The 26,097-nt window shown below is 42.6% G+C and overlaps 1 protein-coding gene across 1 annotated transcript in view; it reads right to left on the bottom strand.

Moving 5' to 3' along the window:
• Positions 1-590: 590 nt before the first annotated feature.
• The window catches only part of RORB (RAR related orphan receptor B), a 534,900-nt gene continuing 509,393 nt past the window's right edge, over positions 591-26,097 (bottom strand). Inside the window, exons 9-10 of the mRNA XM_069625827.1 lie at positions 16,876-16,988; positions 591-10,255 (exon numbers count right to left, since the gene is read on the bottom strand). Of these exons, the coding sequence (XP_069481928.1) occupies positions 10,100-10,255; positions 16,876-16,988 (269 nt within the window). The 3' untranslated portion in view covers positions 591-10,099. The remainder of the gene's footprint in view (positions 10,256-16,875; positions 16,989-26,097) is intronic.

Raw genomic sequence — 26,097 nt, 5'->3', positions numbered from 1 at the left:
GTAATGAGCTTAACCTATTTTCCCAGATCAATGATAATAGGTTGTGGAGGAGTGGGATGTCTTAAAAGTTGGCCTGGTGGAACCATGTCTTCATCATACTCAGCCTTACCAAAGGGTCAGTAACTGGTTGATGCAAGAGATGCTGCCATATTGGATGGTTGACAACCTGCCTTACTATTGTATGATAATTCTTCACTGTATTTGGCCAGATCTATCCTCCAGATGATCTCTTCATTCCTGCCAATGGGAAATGTGTTCTATGCTTACACCACTTGCATAGTCTTCTGGCGGTACACCGACCATCTGGGCCATACCTCACCAATAGGTACTTTGGCTTTATGCTTTAGGTATTCTATACCATTACCACATGTCCTTACTTGAACACATTCTTTAAATACCCACATTCCGTTCAGCCCATTGCATATTGTATGAGTGTATTTTGCATGAACCGCTACACACTATTAGATGTAATATACAGCACATGGATGCCATACAATTGAACACAGATTGTGCACTACTGAGAAAAATAAAACATGCACTTTCTTTTATTCTATAATATCCCCCAGGAAGAATAAATACATTTACATTGGTCTTGTATAGTTTTTTTTATTTTCTTCAGCATTAAAGAAAGTAACTTCATCAACATTGATTGTCATTTACAGAAAACATTTATAAATCATATGTGCATTTTAATGGAATGCTAACAGTACATAACTAATAATTTACAGAACAAAGAATAGGACAAATCCTATTACATTCTAAGTTAAGAGAAGACATGTTGACCGGGGATGTTTGTGGTGTGGTCTGATGATATACATGAAAAGCCTTAAAATAATCGTAATGGCTCCAGCTGCGGTTTTACTTACAGTACGTAACGTGTTAGGACGCGTGTAGTAAACAGGTCAAGAATAAAGCTAGGGAACTGCAAATGTCAGAATTATAAATGATACAGTGTTGAGGGACTGTTATTCTCAAACTCAGCCTCTAAACACGGCACAGGGCTACATAAATGATTATTGTACACTTACACAGAAAGTAATTAAACTATGGTGACTGTACAAGGCAATTCATTTTTTGTTTCTTTGAAAGTACTTTCTTGCTATGATTTAAGAGTGAATAATATCATTACACACTTGTCAGGCAATGCAGGTTCAGTGGGTTACCAACAGTGGTGAGCATGCTTTTCAACAGTAGCAAACTACACCAACAAAAGGACAGCAAATTCTAAATACTACAGCCAAGCACCAAATAAGCCAGAGGCCTTGGAATCCGGAGTGGAGGGTGTACTGTGTGTTACCTTCCGTTTTCTGATGATGCAGTCACTATCTGGTGACTCTGACCATGAAAGGCAAAATCTAGCAAAAAACTGCCCTCTGAAACTTGGAAATATATTAAAACGTTATATTCACTCACAATCCTATTAAAAGCCAGGAAGTATTTTAGTTTGTTTTTCTCCAAAAATATCGAAAAATGTTTTTTCTTTTAAATCTAAACATCTATTTCATAGAAATTGGTCTCCAATAAAAACGCCATTCTCAGTCATGGTTGGATTGGAGGGTTCTGACCACAATTGCATGTTCTTGCATGTGCCCTAGGGGTACAACAGTAGCTGCAACTACAGTACACCATTACTATTGTTTTATCCCTATGATTGTTGACAACATTTATCTCACCAAGCACAAGTATGGCTTTAAATTACAACTTCTGTTAAGTCCTTCATTAGCAAGTGGAACCCTATTTTTCCGTAATGCCCCTAAACACTAACAGGGGAAGCAATAGGAGAAACGGATTCGAAAACAGGACCCTGCGTTTCCAATGTCCTCAGTCCAGGAAACATTTGCAACACTTTTAAGTGCCAAAATCACAGAAGCAAGTATTTAAACAGCTTGTGTCAACACATGGCTTTCCAGTGCAAGTCTGAAGTCCAGTGTACCGTAGAGCGCAAGAATCTTTGGGAAAGGGTGTCCGTGATGGTCCAGTCTTGTTCTGAGTCGCCAGCAGGGGCGTATGCCGAAACGCTGCGGGCGGGTCTAAAAGGCTGGTGAATATTGTTACAATCAGTTTCCGTGCAAACTGAAGTGTCCTTAACACTCAGAGGGAAGGAAGTACTTTGCTTGCTCTTGAAAGTTTTTGTTTGCCCTTTTAAAAAAAGTGTACAAAGTCTTCAATTTAAACAGACATAGAAAACAACAGTGTATGCACAGTCCCGAATTATGTACAGCAGAAAAATTACAGACAGCATACAACTGCATGAGACATCCAACTAGCATATATTAAAAGTAGTTACATCTGAAAAAATATTGTATTTGTCTTCTACACTTTCTACAATACAGAGTAGATTGTTTTTCTTTCTGTTCTTTAGCAGTGACCAGATGATGAGGCAGACAAGGCAGGGCTAAGGGCAACATTTCAGAGATATTCACATTTTCTATGAGGTTACTGTACTATCTGTACACCTAAGATCACTTGCTCCTTGTCCACAAATGTGTGCGCTTCGCTTCCTTCACATGCATGAAACACATTTGAATGAATTGTTGATACATCATGTCTGTTGTGCTGTATGTAATATGCACCCACTGCTCCTCTGATTCCTTGAAAGTCTCCATGTAGGAATCAGAACAGCAAACGTTATGCCACGAGTCATTATAACAAGTGTCTTTACTTCTAATTAACAAAAGAAAGAAAATGCAGTTGCATGACTAAAAATATCACATCATTGAAGGTAATGTGTGTGTGTGTGTGTGTCAGTACTACAAACTGATCCATCACACTATGGAGAGAAGGGAGATGTCGCTGCATTTGATTCCCAGAAGGGTCTGAGAGAATAATCCCTGTGCTTCTGATTTGCTAAACTTAGAGTCTAATCAGGACAGAGAGAAGCATTTCTCATGAGCTGCTTTTTAAGCATAACAACCTTCAAGGGAATGTCTGTTCATCTGCTCTCACATGCCCCGTAATCCCTTTGAAGGTCACGGTTTAACAAAGAACCATCAAACAAAGCGTGGAGATTTTGCAGAAGAAGAATTATTTTGGTGTCAACAAATTCTGCTACTGATTAGGTTAGTGTTCTCCATGCACAGCATGAGGTTTCCAAATGCAAATGGCTGCCCCGATCAGTAAAGGCAGAATTCTGAATAAGGAATGTGTGTACGTAATACTGCTACAGCCCCGTGGCATTTATCTGTACATGTTCCTTTTCATGTTTTGTTGTACGCCATTAAACATGCGCAGTCACTTTTTTCAACACGTAGTAGTACATATAATATAAAAACAAAGAAAGTTATTGCTGAAGTACATAAAGACTTTTGTCTCTATAGAAACAACATCCGTGAAGCTAAATATATTAATCATATACAACAATATCTGAATTCACTGTCATAATTATGTTTCTGTACAACTATGCTGTATATATACATGTTTGTGTTTGCCATACCTTTGCTTCTGTGCCAGATGTATAGGTGTATTGTATAAATCGATAATGATTCAGACCAGTAACACCATGACTATTTGCATTTTAACATGTAAGTAAGACGCTACATTAATGACTTTTTCATGTTCCATTTGATACTATTTTCAGAAAGATCAATACTCTTTCTATAAAATGGTACTGCTAAATGTGTGAGTCTGTACACTGCAGTCTTAAATTTGGAGTAGATTGGCAGATGGGTATTTCTCATGAAATTCCTCCTTGTATTTGAGCACTGACATTTTTCCCAATTCTGAAATAAACATTGTCCCCCAAAATAACAATGAACACTTTGTAGTGTACAGAATTTGCAGTCACAACTGTTCTTGTGAATTTTCCAGACGTGACTGAATGTGACATTGCAACATGAATAATAGTATTTATTTGTTTTTAAGCATATATTATATTTGGAAAGGTTTATAATAATTTGCATTTATATAGCGCCACAAACACTCATCTGATTGCTGCTTATTATCGCCCACATTGTGGGGTGTTCAGTTATCGACCTCAGAAGGATGGAAGGCAGAGTTCGGACCTTCGCTGATTCGAACCTGCGTTCTGCACAGATGTCAAAGCGAGCGATCTACTCGCTGTGCTATCTGACCATCTGTAAAACGTTTGAATTCTATAGTTACATTAGTGTTCTTAAAAGTGTGTACATTTCAGTGGCACAGTTTGGATTAAGAATAAATGAGCACCATTAAATTGTGTGATAACGCTTTGCAATGCTCAAAAGCGTAGATTTGGTCATGAACTACTACTACATAATATTATATTATTATGAAGTGGAAGTGCTGCATGAACTATAAGATGTATACAACCACATAGGCATCCTAATATTGCATGAGATCATGCAAAGGGAGGTGATGTGCGAGAATTGAATACAAATTGCTGTTGTGTGGTGCGGTATGAGATTATTGGCTAAGAGAAAAGTGGAGTCGCATGCAGATGCATGTTGCATGAAGTTCAGAACAAATGCTCTGCGTGAGATTATTTGTTTAAAAGAGCTTTGTGGCATGTTATATATGTTAGTCTACGAGTATACTGCTCCATTTTTGGATATTATATTTTTGAGGTGCTGTATTGCAAATTTAGTTGTTTTACAAACTAAGGTTCCTGGGAGGCGGGAAAATAATGGTTCTGTTACATTTGACAGAATTTATGGGAAAAACAGACAATGCTGCCGCTAATGGAATAACCATGACAGTGAATTCAGCTTTTAATGAGCTAATTGTGCTTCTAATTTGTCACCTATACATTTTCTCTTGGTCTGGGCTTTGTTCCAAAATCCAAACTTGTGCTTTTAAAACCGTCAAAAGATATTTTAGGTTATTTTCCATCTTTCTTTATATTCCTTCAAACATCACCCCTGAGAGGCATACAGTGCGACATCTGCAATATGCAGTGATTGTCATTTGCAAAGTGTGACTGCAAAATGCGGAAGGATAGCAACCAGGTGGCCTGTGCCGAAATATCCCAGTGCTACCACATATTAAATGTACATAAAAGACATGGCTCAGTCCTGGTGATGAAGGTGGCATATTGTGGTAACAGGCCATTTTAGTTGTATCACAGACCACTTGCTGTGCTATTATTCTCGCTCCGTTTTTCTTGGCCTAATGGCACTCTGAGCCGCAAATGCCTTAGCTGTGCCTGACGCCTCAGCAAAAGACAATGGAATCACCCGTGGAAATGCGTCAGTGTGCTATTAGGAGGAAACAAGTACGAAGAAAACCATTTTGACCCATTGTTCACGAAAAAAGTAATTAAGATGAATTTTTAAAGTAAGCAAATACAAAGACAATGTCTAATGCATTAAAATGTATTCAAAATGTAATTCATAAATATTTTAAAAACAATAAAATAGCAGAAAATTGTGATATCCTACCATTTAATGAATCACGCCTTGCTACTACTATTATTGTTTGCAATATATTTTGTTATTATTGGTGTTATTTTATTATTATTGCTACATATGTTTTAGTACTGAAAATATTTCTTTTAAAAGGGTGGTGACAGAGTGAGGTGGATGCTCCTGCATCATAGACTTCACTAATTTAAACCAACTTTATTTTGGATCAAAGGCATACAAGTGAATAAGAAAGATGAACACCTTTAATAACAGTTGGACAATTTGTTATTGAGATGTTTTCACAAGTCTAGAAAACCTCATAAGGGGCTCTTTGCAATTACCCCTGTAATACTGAATTAAAAAAGTGCAAATGGGTTCTTCGCAATGGCTCTTCATAAGGGTATTTCTTTCAGAACACATTCTTCATAAATACATAGATCGGGCAGTGGGTACTCACATTTTGTGTGTTGAACATTTTGAGTCAAGAATACCACTTGGCATTGATTTTTACCAAATTACACCTTTCTTATATCACAGGTTTTTTTGAAGGGACTGTGCTCAAAATGCCATTACATTGTAAAATAACTCAACTTAATGTAATTGTTCACTTTTCTTAAGCTAGGTGTCCTGCACTGAAATGAATAAGAAGGGGCAACACATTTCATGGCCTGTTTACTCTAGGTAACCACTATATCATAATCTGGTAGGCTATTTGTATTCTTTTATACTGTTTATCACTCTCTGTACTGACCAACTAGCATTAACACAACAGGGCTTTCTGAAATGATCACCAGTCCTATGAGACTTGAAGAAGGAGGAATACAGAGATGACCCTGTGGTCATTTTCTTTTTTTTTAAGTGTGTACTTATTTCCGTTTTTCATTTAAACAACTTTTCCCTTATTGACCTTCTGTTTGCTGAATTACACAGAAGGGGCCTACAGGAAGAATTGGCTTGGCGAATTGATCAATTAAGCGGCCAGATAGACCCTTTTCAAAAGGTGTTTAGAAAAAACACAGCATATGTGGAACAATTCTGAGAATTAGTCGCATCGCCTTGATGAAGCTCTGAGATTAAAGACATGCACCTGTTCTCTTATTTGTTCTGATGAACAGCATCCCCATGATGAAAATATGATAAGTGAAAAATTATTTTTTGAACTTTGAAATGTGTGTGCAAAAACAGATTTTTTTTTCAAAGCATGCAAAATAACTGATCTGGAATTTTGCCCCCTGGTTGTAATTCAAACTTCATGGAAGTGGTTAGTGTATCCTGTCCAGCCTAATTAATTGATGTGGATGGTTCGGTATTGTAAGGCGGGCAACTTGTACCTGCACCACAATGCTAACGGCAGTCAATTGATCACATCGCTCGAGCACAGCGATTCGTGTACAGTCAGAGGCTCGATTCCAGGAGGCCACTGGAAAATGTGTCATGCCCCTTCACGTGGCTCTTGTCTCATTTCTCACCACTTGTAAGCTACTGTATTACACGCTCCCCTTCTGGCGTCTGGACGACTGTGATACGGGTGAATGCGACGCGATGCGGGGCAGGACTAAGTCAATCGATCCCATGGCTTTCAGGGCCTGATTTGTAGTCGCTGTGAGCGGCTGAGTTTCTCGCGCACGTGGATATCTTTAGTAGGATGCATTTGCATCACTTCACCCTGCAGTGCCATCTCTTGTTGGAGGGCAGACTCGTCTTATTTGAAGGTGTACATGCACTGGCTAAGGAGAGCAGAGTTTCTGCAGCCACAGTTCAAAAGTGCAATAGTTCTTCTAACTGAAAGAGATACATTCACAGCAAATGCAAAAAGACATTCAGACCTAATTTGAAGGTCCCTTGGTAAAGGTTGAATTGGCACAAATGTATGATTTGTGGGCTGCAACACCAACGACAAGGCTTCAACCTGAGCGTCTCTTTAAAATAGTGAAATGTTTCTTTGAGGTGGGTCCAGCTGCAGATATGAATCATGGATGAAAGAAACCATATCTGTCGATTGTACCTGGTCGCCGTTCCTTCCGTGTCAGACAGCTGCAGGTAAGTGACACAGAACTATTCGTCCACGTATCGCATTTTTAGACAGGCCCTGGTGGCGCGACCTACCAAACAAACATAAAAAACAAAGCCTTTGTGCACCTACGCCGCTCCGCCCAAACCGCACATCCAATCTCCAGGGTGCAGTTCCAAACTGCTTGCTTTCAGGGCCTTTCCTGTGGCAGTCTTTTTTCACTGGCAATTAGTAAAATAATCTTTCCATTAGGAGGAAATGCGACTCTTGGAATTAATTCTTAATACAAAGAGCGAGGCGGAGTGACAGACCACGCCGAGGATGAAGGCCCTGCTGTAGTCTAACAAGCTGTCTACATCTGTCTGCCCAGACACTGAATGTAATTTGGTTCAATGCAGTTGTTTACGCTGCATGCTACCCTAGTGGCTGATCGTTCCAGAAGTATTTAGTTGTGCAGGATTGCGACGATAACATCACCGGAAAAAGCTCTCTTTTTTTAGTGACAACATGCTAACAGCTGCACTAAGGAAAATAAAAACTGTCTGGGGGTAGGAAAACGTGCCAAACGAGTGCTAAGGTAGCGCTACTGCAGAAGTGCAACACAGCACGCGGCGTGCTAGATCTGAGAAGATTGAGCCGTTGGTAGCTCCCGCTAACACTTTTAAGCAGTCTTGTTCACAAACACAATCATAGCTCCCATTAACGGAAATTGCTGGTACTGTAGAAGATGGGCTATTGCTATCGCTGCTGCGATCTGTGTGTAGCCTTTAAGCCGTGACATTAAATAAGAAAAGCAGTATTACTTTGCACTGGTGCAAGTGCAATTATCACCAGGGCAAAAATTGCCCAACCGCAAAAAACATTCCATCAAAGCTTTTTTGCACCAGTGCAATGTTTGTCCTAGTGCTCTGCTGTGGTACAAATATGCATTGAAAATATATTTCTTTGCATGGGAGCAATTTGTGCCTAGTGCAAAGTTTCAATAATATGACCAAGAAGTGAAAGTATAAACTTCCAATCGTCTTACGTCGACAGAAGAAAAACCCATTAGATGTGTGTTAACATCTGCTATTACCCACTGGGAAACATAGGTTTGATGTTATATAAAATTCATGATATTAGAATTTCTCAATGTTATATAGCTAAAACATATCATTGGAATTTCAATATAGAATTCTAGGGTCAATTCACAAAGTTACCAGGTGTAACCTTCATTTATTCCTGGGGAGGGAATATTTGATTCCAAAAGAAGTTTCTGGAAATAACTCTAGCTTTATTTTCTCTTTCCAGGAGTAAGTCAGAATGACCTCTGGCAACCTCTTTGTGAATTGAATAGTTAGTCGAGAGTTACTAACACTAACTTCTTTTTGAATCAGCCCCATTAACCTCCAGCCACTTCTGTATGTGAATCTGTCTGTTGCTGATCCCGTGTGTCTCTATGGGGAGCAGAACACCTGTTTGCAGCTTCATGGCATGTTCCAGAGGCCGCAGCCAATGGAAGGAGCATACTGTGTATTGTGTAGTGCTGGGTTTGTCTGTTAAGGAAATGTAGTGCTTTGTTGCTAACACCTGCTGACTTACTTTATATTGCACATGATTGCCAACAAGACAATATAGGTGAGGTGAACCCTAATGTGGGTTATTATTTAAGATCATTCTTGTTGACGTAGCCCGGGCACTGCTCAAATTAGTTCTGACAAATGTGTAGTTCATGCATCATGTTTTAAAAAATACACTGGTTTGCCAAGGGGACCATGATCTTGCAGTAACACAGTGCTTTCATTTCAGATGTCTGCACACCGTTTCCTAAGCAGCAAACGCCTCTGAGAAAGACCTCTGCTGCGCAATACAGACAAGGCTTTTAAGCCATCTCCATTGGGCGCCCCACACTGTCACCTACGCAAATAGATGACTGTCAAGACTTCCTGTACATTGGCAATGGAGGGTCAAGTCCATTCGGGGACAAAATGGCTGCCCAACCACAATCTAATGCATCAATTGCATGGTCATTTGCAGAAATCCCTTTACAAGAAGATATCCTGTATGAAATCTTAAAAATGGTAAACCTTTAACATTTATGTATAATTATATGTTATATATATACACATATATATACAGACATATACATATATAAATATATATGTATATATAAATATATAGACAAACAGAACTACACATATACATCTATATATATGCTTATATGTGAGTATGTCAGAAATATATATATATGACATATATATATAATTCCTTTATATACATATATGTATACATATAGATAAATACATGTATAGCTTTAAAAAATCCTACAAATCTTCACATGCATCAGCCATCTAAAACGTATGTCAAACAGGTAAAATTATCTTCATTTATATTTAAACAGTAGAGAAAAAGAATAACACTAAAAAGTGTTCCTTTGTTCGCTAAATATCTACAGTACAATTCTATGAACGTTTGTCTTTTAAAATGTATCTCAAATAAAGTAAAAAAACACCCAGTGCCCTGTTTTTGTACATATATGGTCAGTTTCAAAAACATCAAAAAAGACAGAGAAAGAGAGAGAGAGAGAGAGAGAGAGAGAACCGCCCACTCAGAGGTGCATATTTACATTCGTCAAACTGTAGCGGTGAAAGATTATTCTGTGAAGTGCAGGACATTCCTAGTGTTGTAGCGGTGACTTCTGAAGTCGGCTTGAGCACATTTCCTTCTCCTCAGTAGTGGTGCCGTCCATGATCGCTGGACCATTCGCCCCCCCCCCCCCCCCGCGCCTCCTTCACTTGCAGCCAGTAGTCACGTCGGGATTGAAAAGCTCCTTGTATAGCGGCGGAAAGAGTGTGTTGACTATGTCCGGGTGAGATTGCTTGAAGACCTGCAGTTTCTCCCCATGTAAGTTGCAAAGTGCGGTTATATTCGGTATCTTGGTAATTAACTGCGGAAAGGGGTACAAGTGATGGCAAAGTGTTAGTTGAGGTTGGTCCTGTTGGCTCAGGAATGATTTCTTAGAATCCTATGGTTCATCTACAAATATGCACAGGTCTGAGTAGCTCTACAAAATGTCCTGCCTTTATCAAATGTAAAGTATGCAATTGCATGCTTGCGTGCCAGGCATTGAGTGCAGACCCGCCCTCTCCATTGCATACATTTACATTGCAAAATCAGGTGTACGACTGTTCCCTGAGTAGCTGCTGGACAGAGCACGAGGTGAAACTGAAGGAATTGAGACATCAAACTTTGTCTACCCTCCTCGTTAATTACAATGTATTCACGCCTTCAGGACAGGTTTGAGAGCTTCATGTTTTCTTGCAGTCCAAGCATAGAACAGATCAACTACCCCTCTCTTTGAGTCCCCTAGTGTCTACCTGTCAGCAAATCGGAAATCTATTTATTTAATAGATGATTCCGTACATTGCCCAGAAACACAATTTTTCAAAATACATAAACATTACATTTCATTTAATCTTACACCTTCTTAAAAAGACATGAAAACCACTAAAACATGTGAACACTCATAAGACATCAAGGACACATATCTGATTTAACTAAACAATCGTTACATACATTCAACAAATCTTTCAAAATAACTTAATTGTGACAAAAAAATTATGAAAATCAAAGCAATTCTTTTGAGAAGGCTGTTCATAGATATAGAAAAGTTTTAATCGACCAATGGATTCTCTGGTTTTACACGTGTAGATAAATACATACACAACGTAGAGGGGTAGTCTTATTTTTCTGTAAGTTTGCTTCATTAGCCTCCCATTGTGCAGACTCGACCCCCCTGATAACTAAAAATAGGGAGTACCCAATTCCAAGAATCTCAATTCAAACATAGAGACAGTATATGGACACATGCTCACTAAAAGGGGCTCTGAGTGTACCATAGTGGGTTATGCAGACCTGCTTCCTTGCTCGTTAGTGCGGGTTATGAACAATTGAGTCACCCATTTCCTAAGAGGGTTGCAACTCGTAACATATCAGAAAGGTAACCATCTGCAAAGAACTGCATTCCCAGATGGAACTGGTATGGAGGCAAAAGGTCAAATTCTCTTAGAAAAATGCATGTCACGATGCCATTGGTACATATGGGAAGAGTGCAAGTGGACATTCAGTTGTGTCTCTTTTTCAAAATCTGACTTGTTGGTGCTGTTTCTGTGTAGACATAAAAAGTGCCCATATGGAACACTTTACACCTGAACCTGAATTTGTTGTTTTTTAATTTCGTCTTCATAGATCTATCATTCTTTGGACCTCTCACTTAGAGTTCTTTCTTCCCTGAAAAAAACTAACACCCAAAAGAAGGTTGAAACATGTAGGGCTATGCATTGTTTTGTGACAGTGGCATGACATCTACCACAAAAGATTCCCTAAGAATTGATCATACAATTCTCTGATTTTGACATGTGCTATATACAGATTGGCGAAGTGTGTGTTTCTTAACGAATTTGTTTTTTGGGAGGAATGGTTTGTGGTTTATTGTCTTGTATATATGTGAAAAAAGTTTTCATTATTACAACATCGGTTGGTTAATTCTATGTTGCATAGGCACTGAGGGCTTTTTTTGTTTTGCCATTCAATTCAAGGGGAAGTCTTGAGCCATCATGGTGGGGGAAGGACATGGACCGAGTACAAAGACTGCGGAGAGTGTAGTGCAGAGAGACAGGCATTCCCCAGAGATATTCATTTGCCACATTCACTTTATCAGATGTTAGACACCAAAGGTGAGACTTTCTCCAGAGAACAGGCAGAGATGCATGAGGGACTGAGGACAATTTAAGTGACACCATTTTCAGGAAACTCGTTTGAATCATATTTAATGGAAAGAAAGATATTCCCGAGAGGAGGCACCGACAGCGAGGGCACAAGCACAGAGAGGGGCATTAGTGTGCAAAACAATTCTGTTCGATTTTCAAGGCATATAGAGGGACGTCTACCAAAAAGGGAGGTTTTTGTGAATGGACACAACTTGAGGTAACCTTTCATTTGTTAATGAAAATTGAAGACATTTGACAGAGGACGACATGGTGTGAGAAACAAAACGTGCAGCACTCGAGTGACATGAGGCTATATTATCAGGTTCTAACCACTGCACCTGCGGTAAGGAAAGTCAAAGAATTGATTGCCAGTATACCCCAAACATATCTGATGCAGAATGTTGTGCAGATGCCTGTGGTGTGGGGCAGGCATCTACCGCAGCATATCTCCTGCACCTCCTGCAGTAAGCCACACATTTGCAAAGCAGAGTTGCAGACATCTACATTGAATGACGCTTGAACAGCAGCTATTTCAGCCTCTTAAATGCAGTCAGCACAAAGCCCACCTGACACATGACTATCACTGCCCTGCACAAGTCATGCAGTCCATGCAACATCAGCCCGGCTCACAGGAGCACCTGCAGAGGTGTGGAGGACTGAAGAGGCGATAGAGTACAAGAATCGGCTGTGCCAGCTTTTGGTATTGGTGCAAAAGTGGGTAAAATAGTTAACTAATTGTCTGGCCTGTTTACCAGGAGGTGGGAAAAGGATCTGTGTTCTCGAAGACAGCCAGGTTTCAACTACGGCCGGAAAAAAAAACTCGCCTATTTTTGAAGTCACCTTAAAAACAATGTAAGAAATATATCTTTTAATGTATGGCTGCGAAGAATGTATATTCTCTATTTGATGAGCAAAATACACTTGATCTAATAGTTTTCCAAATGAGAGTTTACAGGTGGATGCATGCGTATTTCAGAACTATAGGTTTTGACCATTTTGGAATTCCTGGACTGCTGTCCAATGCAATACTTTGGTGAAAGCAGTCCGGGCAATTTGTGTCCCCGGGAAACAAACAGTTCGGACACAGCCTGGGAAAAATGTTCAATATTTTGTCGGTGAAAGTAACGTTTTGGACACCCTCAAAGAGCCAAATAAAGCTTTGATGTAGTCGTATTTGTAGCTTTGGGGCGCACAATACGGTCAGGTACACAACTTTGACTGTGTAATGAGATCCTGCGCGGTCTCAACTGATTACTGTCCTGAGAAAAGAGACAAGAATGTGAATTCCATATTTATAAGGAGTTCTATTCTCCAGATATTAAGATATACATTAGAGAGTCCTAGTGCCATCAGCCCATTTCTTTTATTTATTTATTGTGCATTTGTAAGGTGCTTATACATCAAGTAAATTATGTTTTAAAGCGCCCACACGGCAACAGGGAGGGGAAAATGGGAAAGAAATCAAATACAACAATGAAAGATAGAGGCGGACCTACAAGGCCTTGTGAGCATTCAGTACGTGCAAGTGCAGAGAGAGAGAAGGGCTGAGGGAGTGGGGGTAAGTGCTAGGTGTACCAAAGAGGAAAGTGGTAGGGTGTAAGCAGCTGTTAAGTGACTTGATGAGAGTGGTCAGCTGCCAATAAATAAGTGCAGGCCTGTGGTGGCACAGGCCAGTGGGTACCAAGGTAAGTTCTGGAAGTGGGCAGAGGCTGAAGACGATTGTGTGTGGGAGGTCAGGACCTAGGAGGACACATAAGGGCCCTGGTCATCAATCTCAGCAACTGTGGGGTTTAGCACAGGAGCAAGGAAGGGAAGGAGGAGGTGAAAAGGAAGGTTCTGAGGAGCTCACAGAATATGAGGAAATCTGGCTTTAGACAAAAAGGAAGGGGGAGGCTGTTCCATAGGAGAGAGCCTACTGAGGAAAGAGATCGGCCTCCAGCTCGCTGTTTCGCAAAGTGCTTGACACACAGAGTTGGTGCCGGAAGAACGTAAAAATCTGGAGGGAGAGTATTTAGTGGGAGCCAGTTGTAGATAGCATGGTCCTCAGCCCCTGATAGCCTTATGTATAATGCAGAGGGATTTGAATTTGATTCTTGCAGAAACCGGGAGTCAGCGGGGAGATTTTAGGGCTGGAGAGATGCAGTCCTTGTACTTGAGGCCAAGGATAAGTCTTGCAGCCCTATTCTGGATTAGCTGGAGGAGATCGTAGAGAAAACCATCCCCTAAGAAACCGGATTTCCCATCAAGACTGTGCAGCTTAACTAGATTTCACAGAGGAATATCGCGATGATTGGTGACATTTTATAAGAGTCAACAATTCCACCTTAAAATCTAATGCTTTCCAAGACACTTTACATGTGAATGTGCTTGTAGGGGTGACCCAAAGCCAGTTCTGGAACACTTTCACTATTGAAGTTCTGCTCACACCTGTTCGTATTCCTGTCCTCTCCTACCCCGAGCAATCATTTGTGGGGTTCTCCTTTTGTCTTTTTCATTCTAGCAGTTCTCTTTTGGTCTGTTCTAAAAGAAGCCAGGTGAGAGATTCCCTGTGGCCAAACTATTTGGCCTGTTTTAGTGTGTAATTAATGGGCTGTGAGGTTGGGTGAAAGGACATGGTTATACTTTTAGAAGGAGGAAATAATATTATGGAAAAAAGGGTGCTGTATATTTACTCATCCTATCTCAGTGTAAATATGAAAAAAACTTAATTTAATTTTGAGGGACTATAATTCCATACGAATGGGGTTGCAGAAATGGTGAAGCTCATAGCCATTTAGATAAAAAATGTCATCCTCTAGAAATGATCCCTGTTAATATTTCTCACCCTTTCTACTGCCACTAGGCTTTGACTCACAAATGTGTGAAATATAGCTAATTTCTCATGCGTCGACATTCCTATTATAAATCTTATAAATACAGTTTACATATAAAAGATGACATAACACGACCCATGAAAGTTGAAGTTAACTGCAAAATGCATAACAGGGATGAGACCTTGGGGGCAAATTCACTAATAATTGTGTTCACTTATGTCTGTTTTGTGGGGCAAGAAAGCAAAATCATTGCATTTTGCACACGGGGTAATTGTCTAAATTGAATCTAGCCGCATAAATTGCTTTGTCCCTGAAGATTCATTCCACCCACATAATTTGGGGGCAAAGGGTGTTTAAGTGGAGTGGTTGCCAGACATCAAAGCACACAGGAATGAGTTTCAACGTGTGGTAGTCCCCGACGGATGTCAGAAAGCCAGGAACAGGGTAAAGTACAATGCTGACAAAGATCTTCCCCGGGGAAGGGGACCCCGGAAGAATTTCTCAGCCCCAAATAGAAATACTCATGCTTAGAATTGGTTTCTATTGTTTTCACATTTCCATGCGAAATGTGAAAATAACATTTCAAGTAATGGGCATGAGGTCCACCCTTAAGGGGAGGCAATGGGCAGACATTGCGCCTCGCATTGTTTGGCACAAGGCTCTTGTGAAATGGTCCTTTAAAGGCTGCAAAGTTGTGATGATAACAGAACTGGTAAAAGACTAGTGCATTGAACTTCCATGAATACCTTTCTAAGTTTTGTAATTCGGTGGAAAATCTTAATAAATAAATAAAAAAAAACGCCCATACATATAGGACCTGTAAAATAGTTTTTCCAGTGCTTTTTTATAGTGGAGGTTGAAGGTCCATGTTGATTATAAAATCCCAACTGCAATATAACATTATATATATATATGCACACACACACACACACACACATATATGATACGATATTCATAACGCGCCTGAACACAAGTGTTTCTAGGCGCCACAAGACAAGGGAGGGGAGACAGAGGGAAGACAAGACAAACGATCCTACTAAGCCTTGTGACATTTGGATGGTGAAAGTGCAACATCGAAAAGTGCAGGTGGAGGGGGAAGTGCAGGGTAGAGAGGGGGAGAGAAGGGGAAGTGCGATGGCAGCATGGGTCTGAGTAAGTGCAGTCAGGGCAGCGAGACTCTGGGTAAGTGCAAGGAGAAAGTGGGATTGTAGGGGTTACAGTTACAGTCCCTAAGTGCGCGGTAGGTGAGGTGGCCGTGCAGGGAAGAGGTTTCAGGGCTGGAGGAGTTCGGTCCCTGGGCTTGAGGCCAAGGATACGCCTTGCAGTCCTGTTCTGGATTAGTTGCAAGGGGCAAAGAGTAGAGTTAGGACGATTGAGGAAGAGGCTGTTGCAGTAGCCCAGCCTAGAGAGAACCAGGGCTCTGGAGACAGTGAGCTTCTGGGGGAGGGGGACAAAGGGTAGAATACCTCTGAGGAGGTGCAGCTGGAAGTGGGATTTCTAGGCAAGGCCAGTGATGTGCAGAGAGAAAGAGAGAGTGGAGTTGAAGATGACTCCAAGGTTTTTTGCCTCACAGGAAGGCGGGGGTAGAGGGCCTAAGGAAGGGCAGAGTGAGAGAGGGAAAGCGGGAGCAGGGGTCCCAATGAGAAGGATCTCAGTCTTACTGGCATTAAGGCAGAGATTGTTGGAGGCGCACCAATCCTGAATCGTGGACAGACAGTCAGGAATGAGCGAGGAAGGAGAGGAGCCGGAGGGGAGCCTGAAAGAGAGCTGAGTGGCAACTGCATAACACTGAAAGTATATATATATATATATATATATATATATATATATATATATATATATATATATAGCAAAAAATGTGTGCTATGGCAGTCATTCCTACCACTGTGACCCCCAAACTTTGAAGGGGCTACAGATACAACCAGCTGTGCATGCACATGGTGTTGGTCTATTGACACTGGGTGTGCAGTGTCGGGAGGACTCACCTTGGCCAAGGTTTCGTCATCGAGGTGGTTCTTCTGAATCACGTGCTGAAGTGCAAAGTAGATCTTCTCCTGGAGCTTCTGGACTTTCCTTGGTTCTATCAGCCACGGCCGATCTGATGCAAAACAAAACCAGGTCTTAATTCAAGAAAACAGTGAGAATTGAATGAACACCTCAGATACCATGCTAAGCGCTTAGTGAAAGGATCACCCGCCCAAGATTTGGCTCCCCCTGTTCACTAGCGGCCTATTTCTGATTAGCACTGAACGCTAGACCTCCAGCAAACCCTTTCAGTCCATCCCATAAATGTGATGCCGTGCATAAGGGGTGTATCGAAGGTGTGCCCCACTTTTGCACTATCTACACTACCCCACATCACATTACGAAAATGGACTGTGCCTCTGTCCTAGCTATCGTTAGGTGCACAGGGTGACATGAAGAGTAAGGCAGCAAAGTAGTTTCAGGATCTGGTAGAGAAGAAGGTTGGGTTCTAGGTAATGAACACTCCTGTGCTGAGCTAAGTGAGTAGTTTGCTTGGATTTTATCAAGTTCTGCAAGATCACAGGTTGGAAGAGGTAAACCCAATACCTCTTGAGAAAGGAGTTTATCGAGGAGACGTCCTGGTTACTTTGCAAGAAGAGTATTAGGACCCTTTGAGATAAAAGGATCTTTACGCGTTTTAAGCTGTGGTTTTTTTGCAGAACCAACAGGCATCAGCCTAAATGACCCGTAGCATATTGGATGACTTCTGCCATTGGCCTGAGAAATTCACGGAATTGATCTCTTTCACCTTACCGTACCAATCTGCCTTGATAAAGACCCTCTGGGGTTGAAACACGTGTCGTCTGACCTACTCTTTGCAGGCAATGTGTCTAGACTATGTTTCAATATAAATAAAAACACACTTGTAAAAAACCACAGCTTAAAACGTGTAAAGATCCTTTTATCCAAAGGGTCCTAATACTCTTCTTGCAAGGTAACCAGGATGTCTCGATAAACTAGTTTCAGGATCTATGTGATCACTGCGATCCCCATAATTCCGACGGCTGAAAATGCTGACCTTAAAAAAAAGAAAATGTAAACCCCATTTACACTATGACATATGCGGGGGGAGATCCTCTGCAACCCCCCCATATTACTATTATATCACATACCCCCCACATATATATATATGGTGTAAGGGAGGTCTAACAACAAATAATCTGAATTTCGGCCTTCGAAATTATGAGGGCGTCATTTTGGCCCATTACCGTAGTTTCACAGGATTTTGCGTCAAGAAAAGCATTGTATTAGTGATGCAGAAGTATAGGACCCCATCAGAGGTCCCGTACATCTTACAGCACCGATGCAAGGCTGAACCTGACACACCAGAGCGCCACTTACTTGATTTCATTCCAGCTGTGGGGGCACAGCACGGCTCATGTTGCTTAGACAAATTTGGAATTGGCAGTGGGCTGTGCCAGTCATGCCCCACGACCGAGAGCCTGCCCCACCCTCTCAGTTGGCGGATGCAGAGGTACCCTTGCCGCTTCCCCTGGTGAACTGCACCACTTCCCCTCCAATTGTGCACCAGGGACAGGAATGAAGAGTGCTGAGGCGTGAACAGGTGCAGTGGGCCCTGAAGGTTCCAGTGACAGGTTTCAAGTCATCCATTGCAGAACCCTTGGGGATCAGTCACGGCACCCCCTCCAGGGAACTCCCCTCTCAAGCAGCGCTGAGGGTCATTCAAAATCGACTTCTTGAGGTTAGTGTGCATTAAAAAAGCGCAGCAGAATGTTTTCAGTTCATATTGCTATGCTCTGAATCGGAAAAGTAGTTTGTAAGTTCATGGTTGTGTTTTTCAACAGTGGTTTAGTTGTGCAAAGAGGATTGAACCCTTTCTTAATGTATGCAATACAGTTCTGCTAATTATCTGTAACGTTTCATTAGGAGGTATCCTACCACTGAGGGCAAAGGTAGTGCCTAGCCATCTCCACACATGTACATGGGTCGATGGGGAAGTGAAATGTGCGTGCTCATGAGGGAAGGGGATCCCACCCACCAAAATCCTGCCGCCCGGGGTGGGGTGTGGGGGGGTGGCGCGACGGGGTGCGTGCGTAAAGTGCGCTGAAAGGGCGGGAGCGGTTGCTGTTTCCCTGAAATCAGAGGAAACAGTATTTCTGTTTCCCATTGCTCTAATTAGCTGCTACTGATTGAGGCCCTACAATGTAACTCCTGCCTACCAACAAAAACATATCCGCTGAATACCCCTCAGTGGGCTAAGCGCCCCCTACACAGATTTCTGGGTCAAAGTCATTCAGAAGTCATACAAAGTTCGGATACTTTTTGTGTGATATAAATAATTCTAGTAGGTTTACAAAAAATGGACTTTCAGCACACATTACAAACCAATCCAAGCCCTTTTTAAGTTGGTGCTTGCCTTAACATGGATCGGTAAATCAGTGTGCAGACATGTGTACACATCAAACCCACGTGTATGAATGCACATCCCGCTTCCAAAGGTAAACACCAATATCAAATCTAAATAGGTGCACACGTTTCCCCAAATCATGCCCAGTGTGTCAGTTTGTGCATGGATAGGCAAAGTCACACACTCCGCGGCAGCGTGCAGTCGTATCTGCCCACCATTGAGCAATTGCACAGAACATAATTCAGGGCAAGCCATGGTAGTGGGGTCTGTGTAGACCCTAGTCTTAGACGTAGCTTGACGCCTGGCTGCAGAAGAAACACTCTCCTTCTGAAACCATTAGCGACCTTCCACACGTCCTTATGAGCTTCTTGGCTGCTATTCTTCTCTAGAGTGCACGGGCGTGTGGGGCCTTAATTCCATTTAGAAACCGTGCATTGGTTGGGAGCAGGGGCTGGGACCGGGAGAGACTGGAGACACAGATGCTTCCCGCCTTTCCACGCTTAGCGGCATGATGTGGGCTGTGGAGCAGAAGATCTCATTATGCTCTGGTTGAGTAGCCTTATTTCTGATGTAATCAAAGAAGGACATACAAGGCCACTTGGCAGGAGAGACAAGTTCCAACTGTCAACATATCATTAAGCAGCCTAAACACGCATCTGCTGTCCCGGCAGGCTACATCTCGCCAAAGGATTTTTTTTAATGTACCCACTACCTTTTCTCTCTTTATTCTGTCTCTCCCACTATCTACTTGTATCAGCTGTCTCCGATGCTCTCCCTCTTGCACGCAAGCATTCTTCCTTGCGTTTTTCCATGTAGCAGTGGTCGAAGTGAGCGGGATCAGTCGGGCTCGGCGTTCCACTACTTTTATTTTTGACTGTTAACAGCTCTATTACTTTTTGCAACCATTTTCACCATTCCCGGAACTGTTCTTTGTGAAGTTAAAGTGCACTTCTCCATTTCACTATCGGATATCAGTTACAGCTAAACGAATCCGTTTCAAATCAATTGGCTGTCAACCAGCATGACTGCAAACCTTGACAAATGTGTTGCACGTTGCTCTGTTCCTTCCTACTTTGTCCTCCACTGGAGTCACAGTTCCACTACTCCTATGGTACACATGTCACTGCCATATAGTTATTGTTGCATGGTTGTAAGGCAGTGATATAGATGTAAGCAGAAATATGTGGAATCGCACCTAGTGCATGCACTTTGACTTTGCTCAGTCTCCGAACTGTTCCACAGAATGCGTGCACAGAGCCGTGGCCCCGCATTCAGCCTGCACGTCCCTGCCTTGACCAGCAGCAGCACACTGCACGGTGATCCGGCTGCATGGCCAGTCAACATTCTGAAAGGACAATTTCAATCTGAGTGGATAATAAGCACCTCAGCAAATGTTCCACATGACCTCTTCCTAGACAACTGAGAAACACAAGGGGTGGTTTGGACTGAGCAAGGCTTCAACTCCCCTCCTCAAGGCGGCTTCCATGAATGTGTCTTGACCAGAGACCAAGTGTTTCATTTTATTCACATTGCAAACACATACCACACAAGACAAAAACAACCCTTGTGTGTGTTATTCCTGGACTTTTCAGAAGCATTTGATACAGTGGATGGCAACAGATTGTGGATAAAACTAGAAACGTTGCGCATGAGAAGCCATCTTGGGTAGACCATCAAAATACAGAACGCAACTACATCAATACGAGTGGGGTAGAAATAGGAACTCTCAGGAAACCTTCCCAAATCCAGGGAGTAAAATAAAACTGCCTCCTTGTCCACCACTATTCAACAGGTACGAAAACGATACTGGTGCTCGCAGAGCAGAAGCATGCAATGTTATTCCATGGAATTGCCAGTAACTATATCAATGGACACTGATGCCACACTCCTAGACAAGACTGCAAATACATCACAGGAACAACTGTGCTACACAAATAAATGCTGCAAGGAAAGCATGCTGGAACTTGAGATCTGAAAATCCAAGCTTATGCAACGGAGCCCATGCAGCAAAGGAACCACAAGAGTTGCCACAAAATGGTGCTAATCTGGAAGGGTGGAATGAACCACATATCTAAGTTTAATAATTATAAAAAATCTGTTTTGGGGAACACAACTACTAGCAACACGCAGGAAGTCTGAAATACCTACCAAGGGAATCCTCAAATCAATAATGAACCGTCTACATGCAGGAACCATGCAGCGTGTTTTTAGGAACAGGGCTTGGGGCTTCCTGGTCTATGGAAAAGTATTGTGGGGCCTGCAATGCAAAGCAAATGGGGGAGACTTCGGTGGTCCCACAGCAAAAAGAATCTCTGTATCCCATGGTCCTTCCCGATGGCGAAGACATTGGAGAGGACCTGGAAGATGAGGATAAGAAGAGGCCCAAAATCATATGCGGGAAAACGAGCACAGCAACGTCATAGATGAGACTTGGTGGAAAATCAAGACTCAATCCCCAAAGATCAACCTGGGAAAGAGAGCAAGTGCATTTCAGAGACGAGACGACGAGTGTACGATAACCAACACACTGGGGACTCAGTCAGAAACTTGCTACATCCAAAGAACTCAGGGATAATCTGTATTAACTGAAGGAAAGTTCAATGCCCTGCATCTTCAGCAACCCTGCTCGACAGATTTACCTGAAGAAGAGAGGAAGCGAGAGGAACCAAGATAGAAATAAGGAGCACAAGGCAAACAAAGGGCCACGTGAACAACTCCCAGTGAATATACCAAAGAAATATGGAGGACAACATTCACCACTGGGCTCTACATGAAAGAAAAGGAGAAAGAGGACTGACCGAAGGCCGCAGGACTGCTCGATAATGAGGAAGGAATTAAGTAAAAGCATCCTGCTCAAATGAACTATAAAGGCATTGGGGTAACACACACAGGAAGCTCTGACCACCAGTGTCAGGGGTTAGGATGAAAACCTCAGAGGTAGTGCCCATGTGAGGTCCTGGATTAAACAGCAAGGTAAGCCACTAGCTCTTGTGCCACCCAAGAGCACCAGAAACCGCCATCCACGGATGAGGAGAGTTAATATGAAAGGTGGCAAACCTGAAAGACTACCACTGCCTTACTTTTCCTACCTTCCATCCCCCCTTCTCCTTCACCCTGCTTTGCTGACTGGCTTATTCCTCTCTGCTTTTATAGACACGTGGACAGGCTTTCCATTTTATTTATTTTTTCTAATGAATATCATTTATGATGCTGCACCTAGAAGGCGAGATTACTGAACATGTTGAAACGAATCTCTCCTCTGCATACACGCAATATACCTTGCTTTGAAAATATCATATCTCAAAATGGCTGTGCAAGTGGCCAGGCAGTGACATTCAGCAGAGGGCGGGATACAACAGCAGTCATAGCCCATACTTCTGCACAATCTAGGCCTCCAAGGTGACAATTCAGATAGAGTTGTGGGCTCAAAATTACAAATGATTGCATTTTTTAGAAGGACATGGATGAAAAATATACAAAGGCACACCTGTAGCTTTCACAAAAAGAATGCCTCCACCTGCCAACGAGAAGTAGGATGTCACCAATGCTTTGCTTTACTAATGCAAGCATGCAACCTGTGAAACAGATGCAGATTAGAAATGTATCTCCCTGAAATGATTAGCTTTCCATAACGTCACCTTTAGAGGTGAACAAGCCGCTAACATTCTCTCAACGGTTTGCCATGAGTTCTATCACCACCCCACAACTAAAACTTACATTTAAAAAATAAGCATTTCAACCACAATAGCAGCACTTTTCAAAAAATGCAACCTTCCAAACCTCCACAGAAGGACCTTTGAGCTCTTTTTCCAGTTTCACTATCCAGTCTGTCCATCCACACAGCACCTGCGCTTATCATCCTTTATTGTCCTATCACATAACTAGTCTCCAAGACCCAACTCCAGGCCTCCCTCACAACTTCCTTTTTGATGCCCCTGAAGAAAATATAACAGGCTATGGGTCCCCTAATTGAACCCAAGCAAAAACAATGCCATCGCCCAACCTCCTCAACTAGGTCGCTCATCTCAATAGTCCCCTGACCCGACAAAGGAAGATTGCACCAAATCCGCACGGTGTGTTTCCTCCACCAGCGCTCTCCACCACAAATGGCATCCTGATGTTGCAGTATTCCCAATTCAAAGCACAACTGAAAATCTGTACTATACTAAGTGGCAACCTTGGGCATATTCTGGGGATATTCTATGCCACAATAATTGGAATATAGGTCTGGCACAGTTTGGACCTGTCATGATTTATCTGCGTGGCCTGTCCCGCAACACACCCACGGTACTCCTTGTTCTTTATTATTTTGCAGGGAGAATGGGGAATATGCATGTTACGCCCCCTATTTATTTCTTTGTGTAGGCCCGTCCCACCCTTTGCATGGAGTGTTGCGAACAGCGCTCAACTGCTTGCAAAGTCGTGATGACCCACGCAAAGTCCCGGAAAGACACGCAAAGCACGATCCATGAATCGAGAAAAGGTGTTTTGCCTGCTGAAAAGTGCGCAAAACCACTTTTCAGCACACAAACACGTCTGCGAATCAGGCCCTTGTGGACATATTATGCAGCAAACTGATGGTGCTTATTGAGTACAAGTTATGATGTATTATGGAGCAGAATTACAGGGGTGTTCTGCTGCACATGGATGGGTATTGTGTGGAGCATAATGACTGAATATTCCGCTTCAAATTTCCTGAGAGGCATCATGGAAGAATGATCAGTTGAGTCACGTGTGCCACGCCCTTCTTACAGGCAACACAACTCCCCACCCCTTTGGTACCCTTCCAGTAAACCAGCATTAGCATACTTGGCCAGGCCTTCGGTTTTATTAATGCTTGTATGGCTTGGATACAACTGAAATACCCACGCATATTATGTGCATCTTGAGGATCCTAGTGTTTGTTTACAGTATTGTGGACTTGTACCCTAATTAGCCGTGTAAAAAGAAGCTTCAACCTGCAAAATACGAGCCAGTATCAGAGAGTTATGGTACAGCAGGCCGGTCAGTGGGAGAGTGGAGAGGAGGAGGAAAATGGAGGATGACTTGGCAGATGACATGGAAAAGTCAAAGACACCGGTGACGAATTGCAGGATTTCGTGACTTCTCCCCAGGGGGAACCTTTCTCTGTGAGGCTAGGGAGGTGATACTGCTACAGGATACCCGCCATAGGGGTAGAGGAAAGCAGGACCTCAACGGGAGAGACTCCCCTTTGGGGACACGGACACCCGTTCTGATGAGGAACTGCCAAATCAACCTACCTATGGCCCATCACTAGTAACATCTGTTAGAGGAAAACATGAAGAGCAAACTGATATTTGTTATTGTCACACAGAACCTTTGAGTAAACGTGAAAAGAAATACTTATGTGGCACTGAGTTTTCACTTTTCTTTTAATAAAGAATAACCATAAGAGCAGAGTCTGTGTCCTTCTTCTGACCCACCACACACCGAACACAGTAAAGAGACCGGGCATGTGGGAGGGCTGATGCATCCAACCTATGCGCACGCCGAGTGGAGAGAACCTGCAAAAGTGCTTGGAGATGTACAGTTATGAAAACGCTCCGTTTTTTTTTAAACAAGACGATAAAGGGGAGCCAAAGAGCTAAGGATAAACTGTAGAAAGTTGATAGACTTTCCGAAACGATTGGGCATTATTTGATAGAGCTGACCTCTTGACCAGGAGCATGCAACTTAACCCCCGACTGCGACTGCTTGCCACTTGGAAATGGCAGAGTGTTGTGCAAGAAGAGGCGTAGAGACACTTACGACGAGCAGCTAAGCTGGATGGATCCTCCAGTGCACAACCCCAAAGAAGAAGCCCCTGTCATGGGTTTCGAAACACGTATCATGGAACCGAGGGAAGAAGATATCTCCTCACTAAAGAGGAGTTGAGATACGGAACTAGCGGTAGCAATACCACAAAACAAAAGGGACTTCATTTTGAAAACACATTAGAAAGAGCTTGAGAGCGCCTAGGAAGGGACTGCTGCTGCAGCAACCATATTCGCAACATTCTGGGGGCCAGACGAAACATTCCAAGTGATTATAAAAGGTTCAAATGCTTTTGCAGATGCAAATATACTACGTATGTTGTGGAATCTTCAGGGGCTCTGGAGGGAGGTGTTGCAAGAGTCGGTATGGTGGTGGGCACAGACTTTGAGATCGATGCACAGTTAAGAACACTGGGTTCAACACACTCATTGTGAGAACTGGATACTGAAACTTTGGGGTGGATCCTTTGAGCAGTGATGACATGTGTAACATGATGGCAGTGGAAGTCAACGGGATGGCCCAATGTGGGAACCTGGCTGTCTGAGGTACTGGGTCTGGCTACCTTGGAACGAAGGTTGCCCTCGATAAAGGGCCACCTGGAAAGACAAGATAATGGGCCTCATCACGACTTGGGTGGTAACGGTAACGCTATTAGCTCCCCTAACAGCGCTGGATCACGAGTTCGGCGGTAATGTAAGTCCCCATTCCCCACTGAGCCCACTCGGGAATCCCCTTCGTGCTAATACCGTCAGCGGATTTCCCGCCGGCGGTAATAGCGTGAATTTTCGGCGGATTTCCCCCCAGCTCAGAGCTGGGGCAAAATCTGCCGAAGCCCTGATTCAGCGGACCCTTAAATTTGGCGGTAATAGCGCTACCGCCGGATTTAAGGGTTACCGCCGAAGTCGTGATGAGGCCCAATGTCTGGTGCAACTTCTTGTAATTGTTGTACACTAGCAAGACCATAAAAGCTGGGACAGTTATGCACAAATTAACAGGTGGTTGCACCTTTTCCCTTCCATGGCTCTTCACTGTGTACACT

The sequence above is a fragment of the Ambystoma mexicanum genome, chromosome 6p (genome assembly GCF_040938575.1).
Source record: "Ambystoma mexicanum isolate Mex_15411 chromosome 6p, UKY_AmexF1_1, whole genome shotgun sequence".
Classification (NCBI taxonomy): domain Eukaryota; kingdom Metazoa; phylum Chordata; class Amphibia; order Caudata; family Ambystomatidae; genus Ambystoma; species Ambystoma mexicanum.
This window is presented reverse-complemented; position numbering and strand designations above follow the sequence as displayed.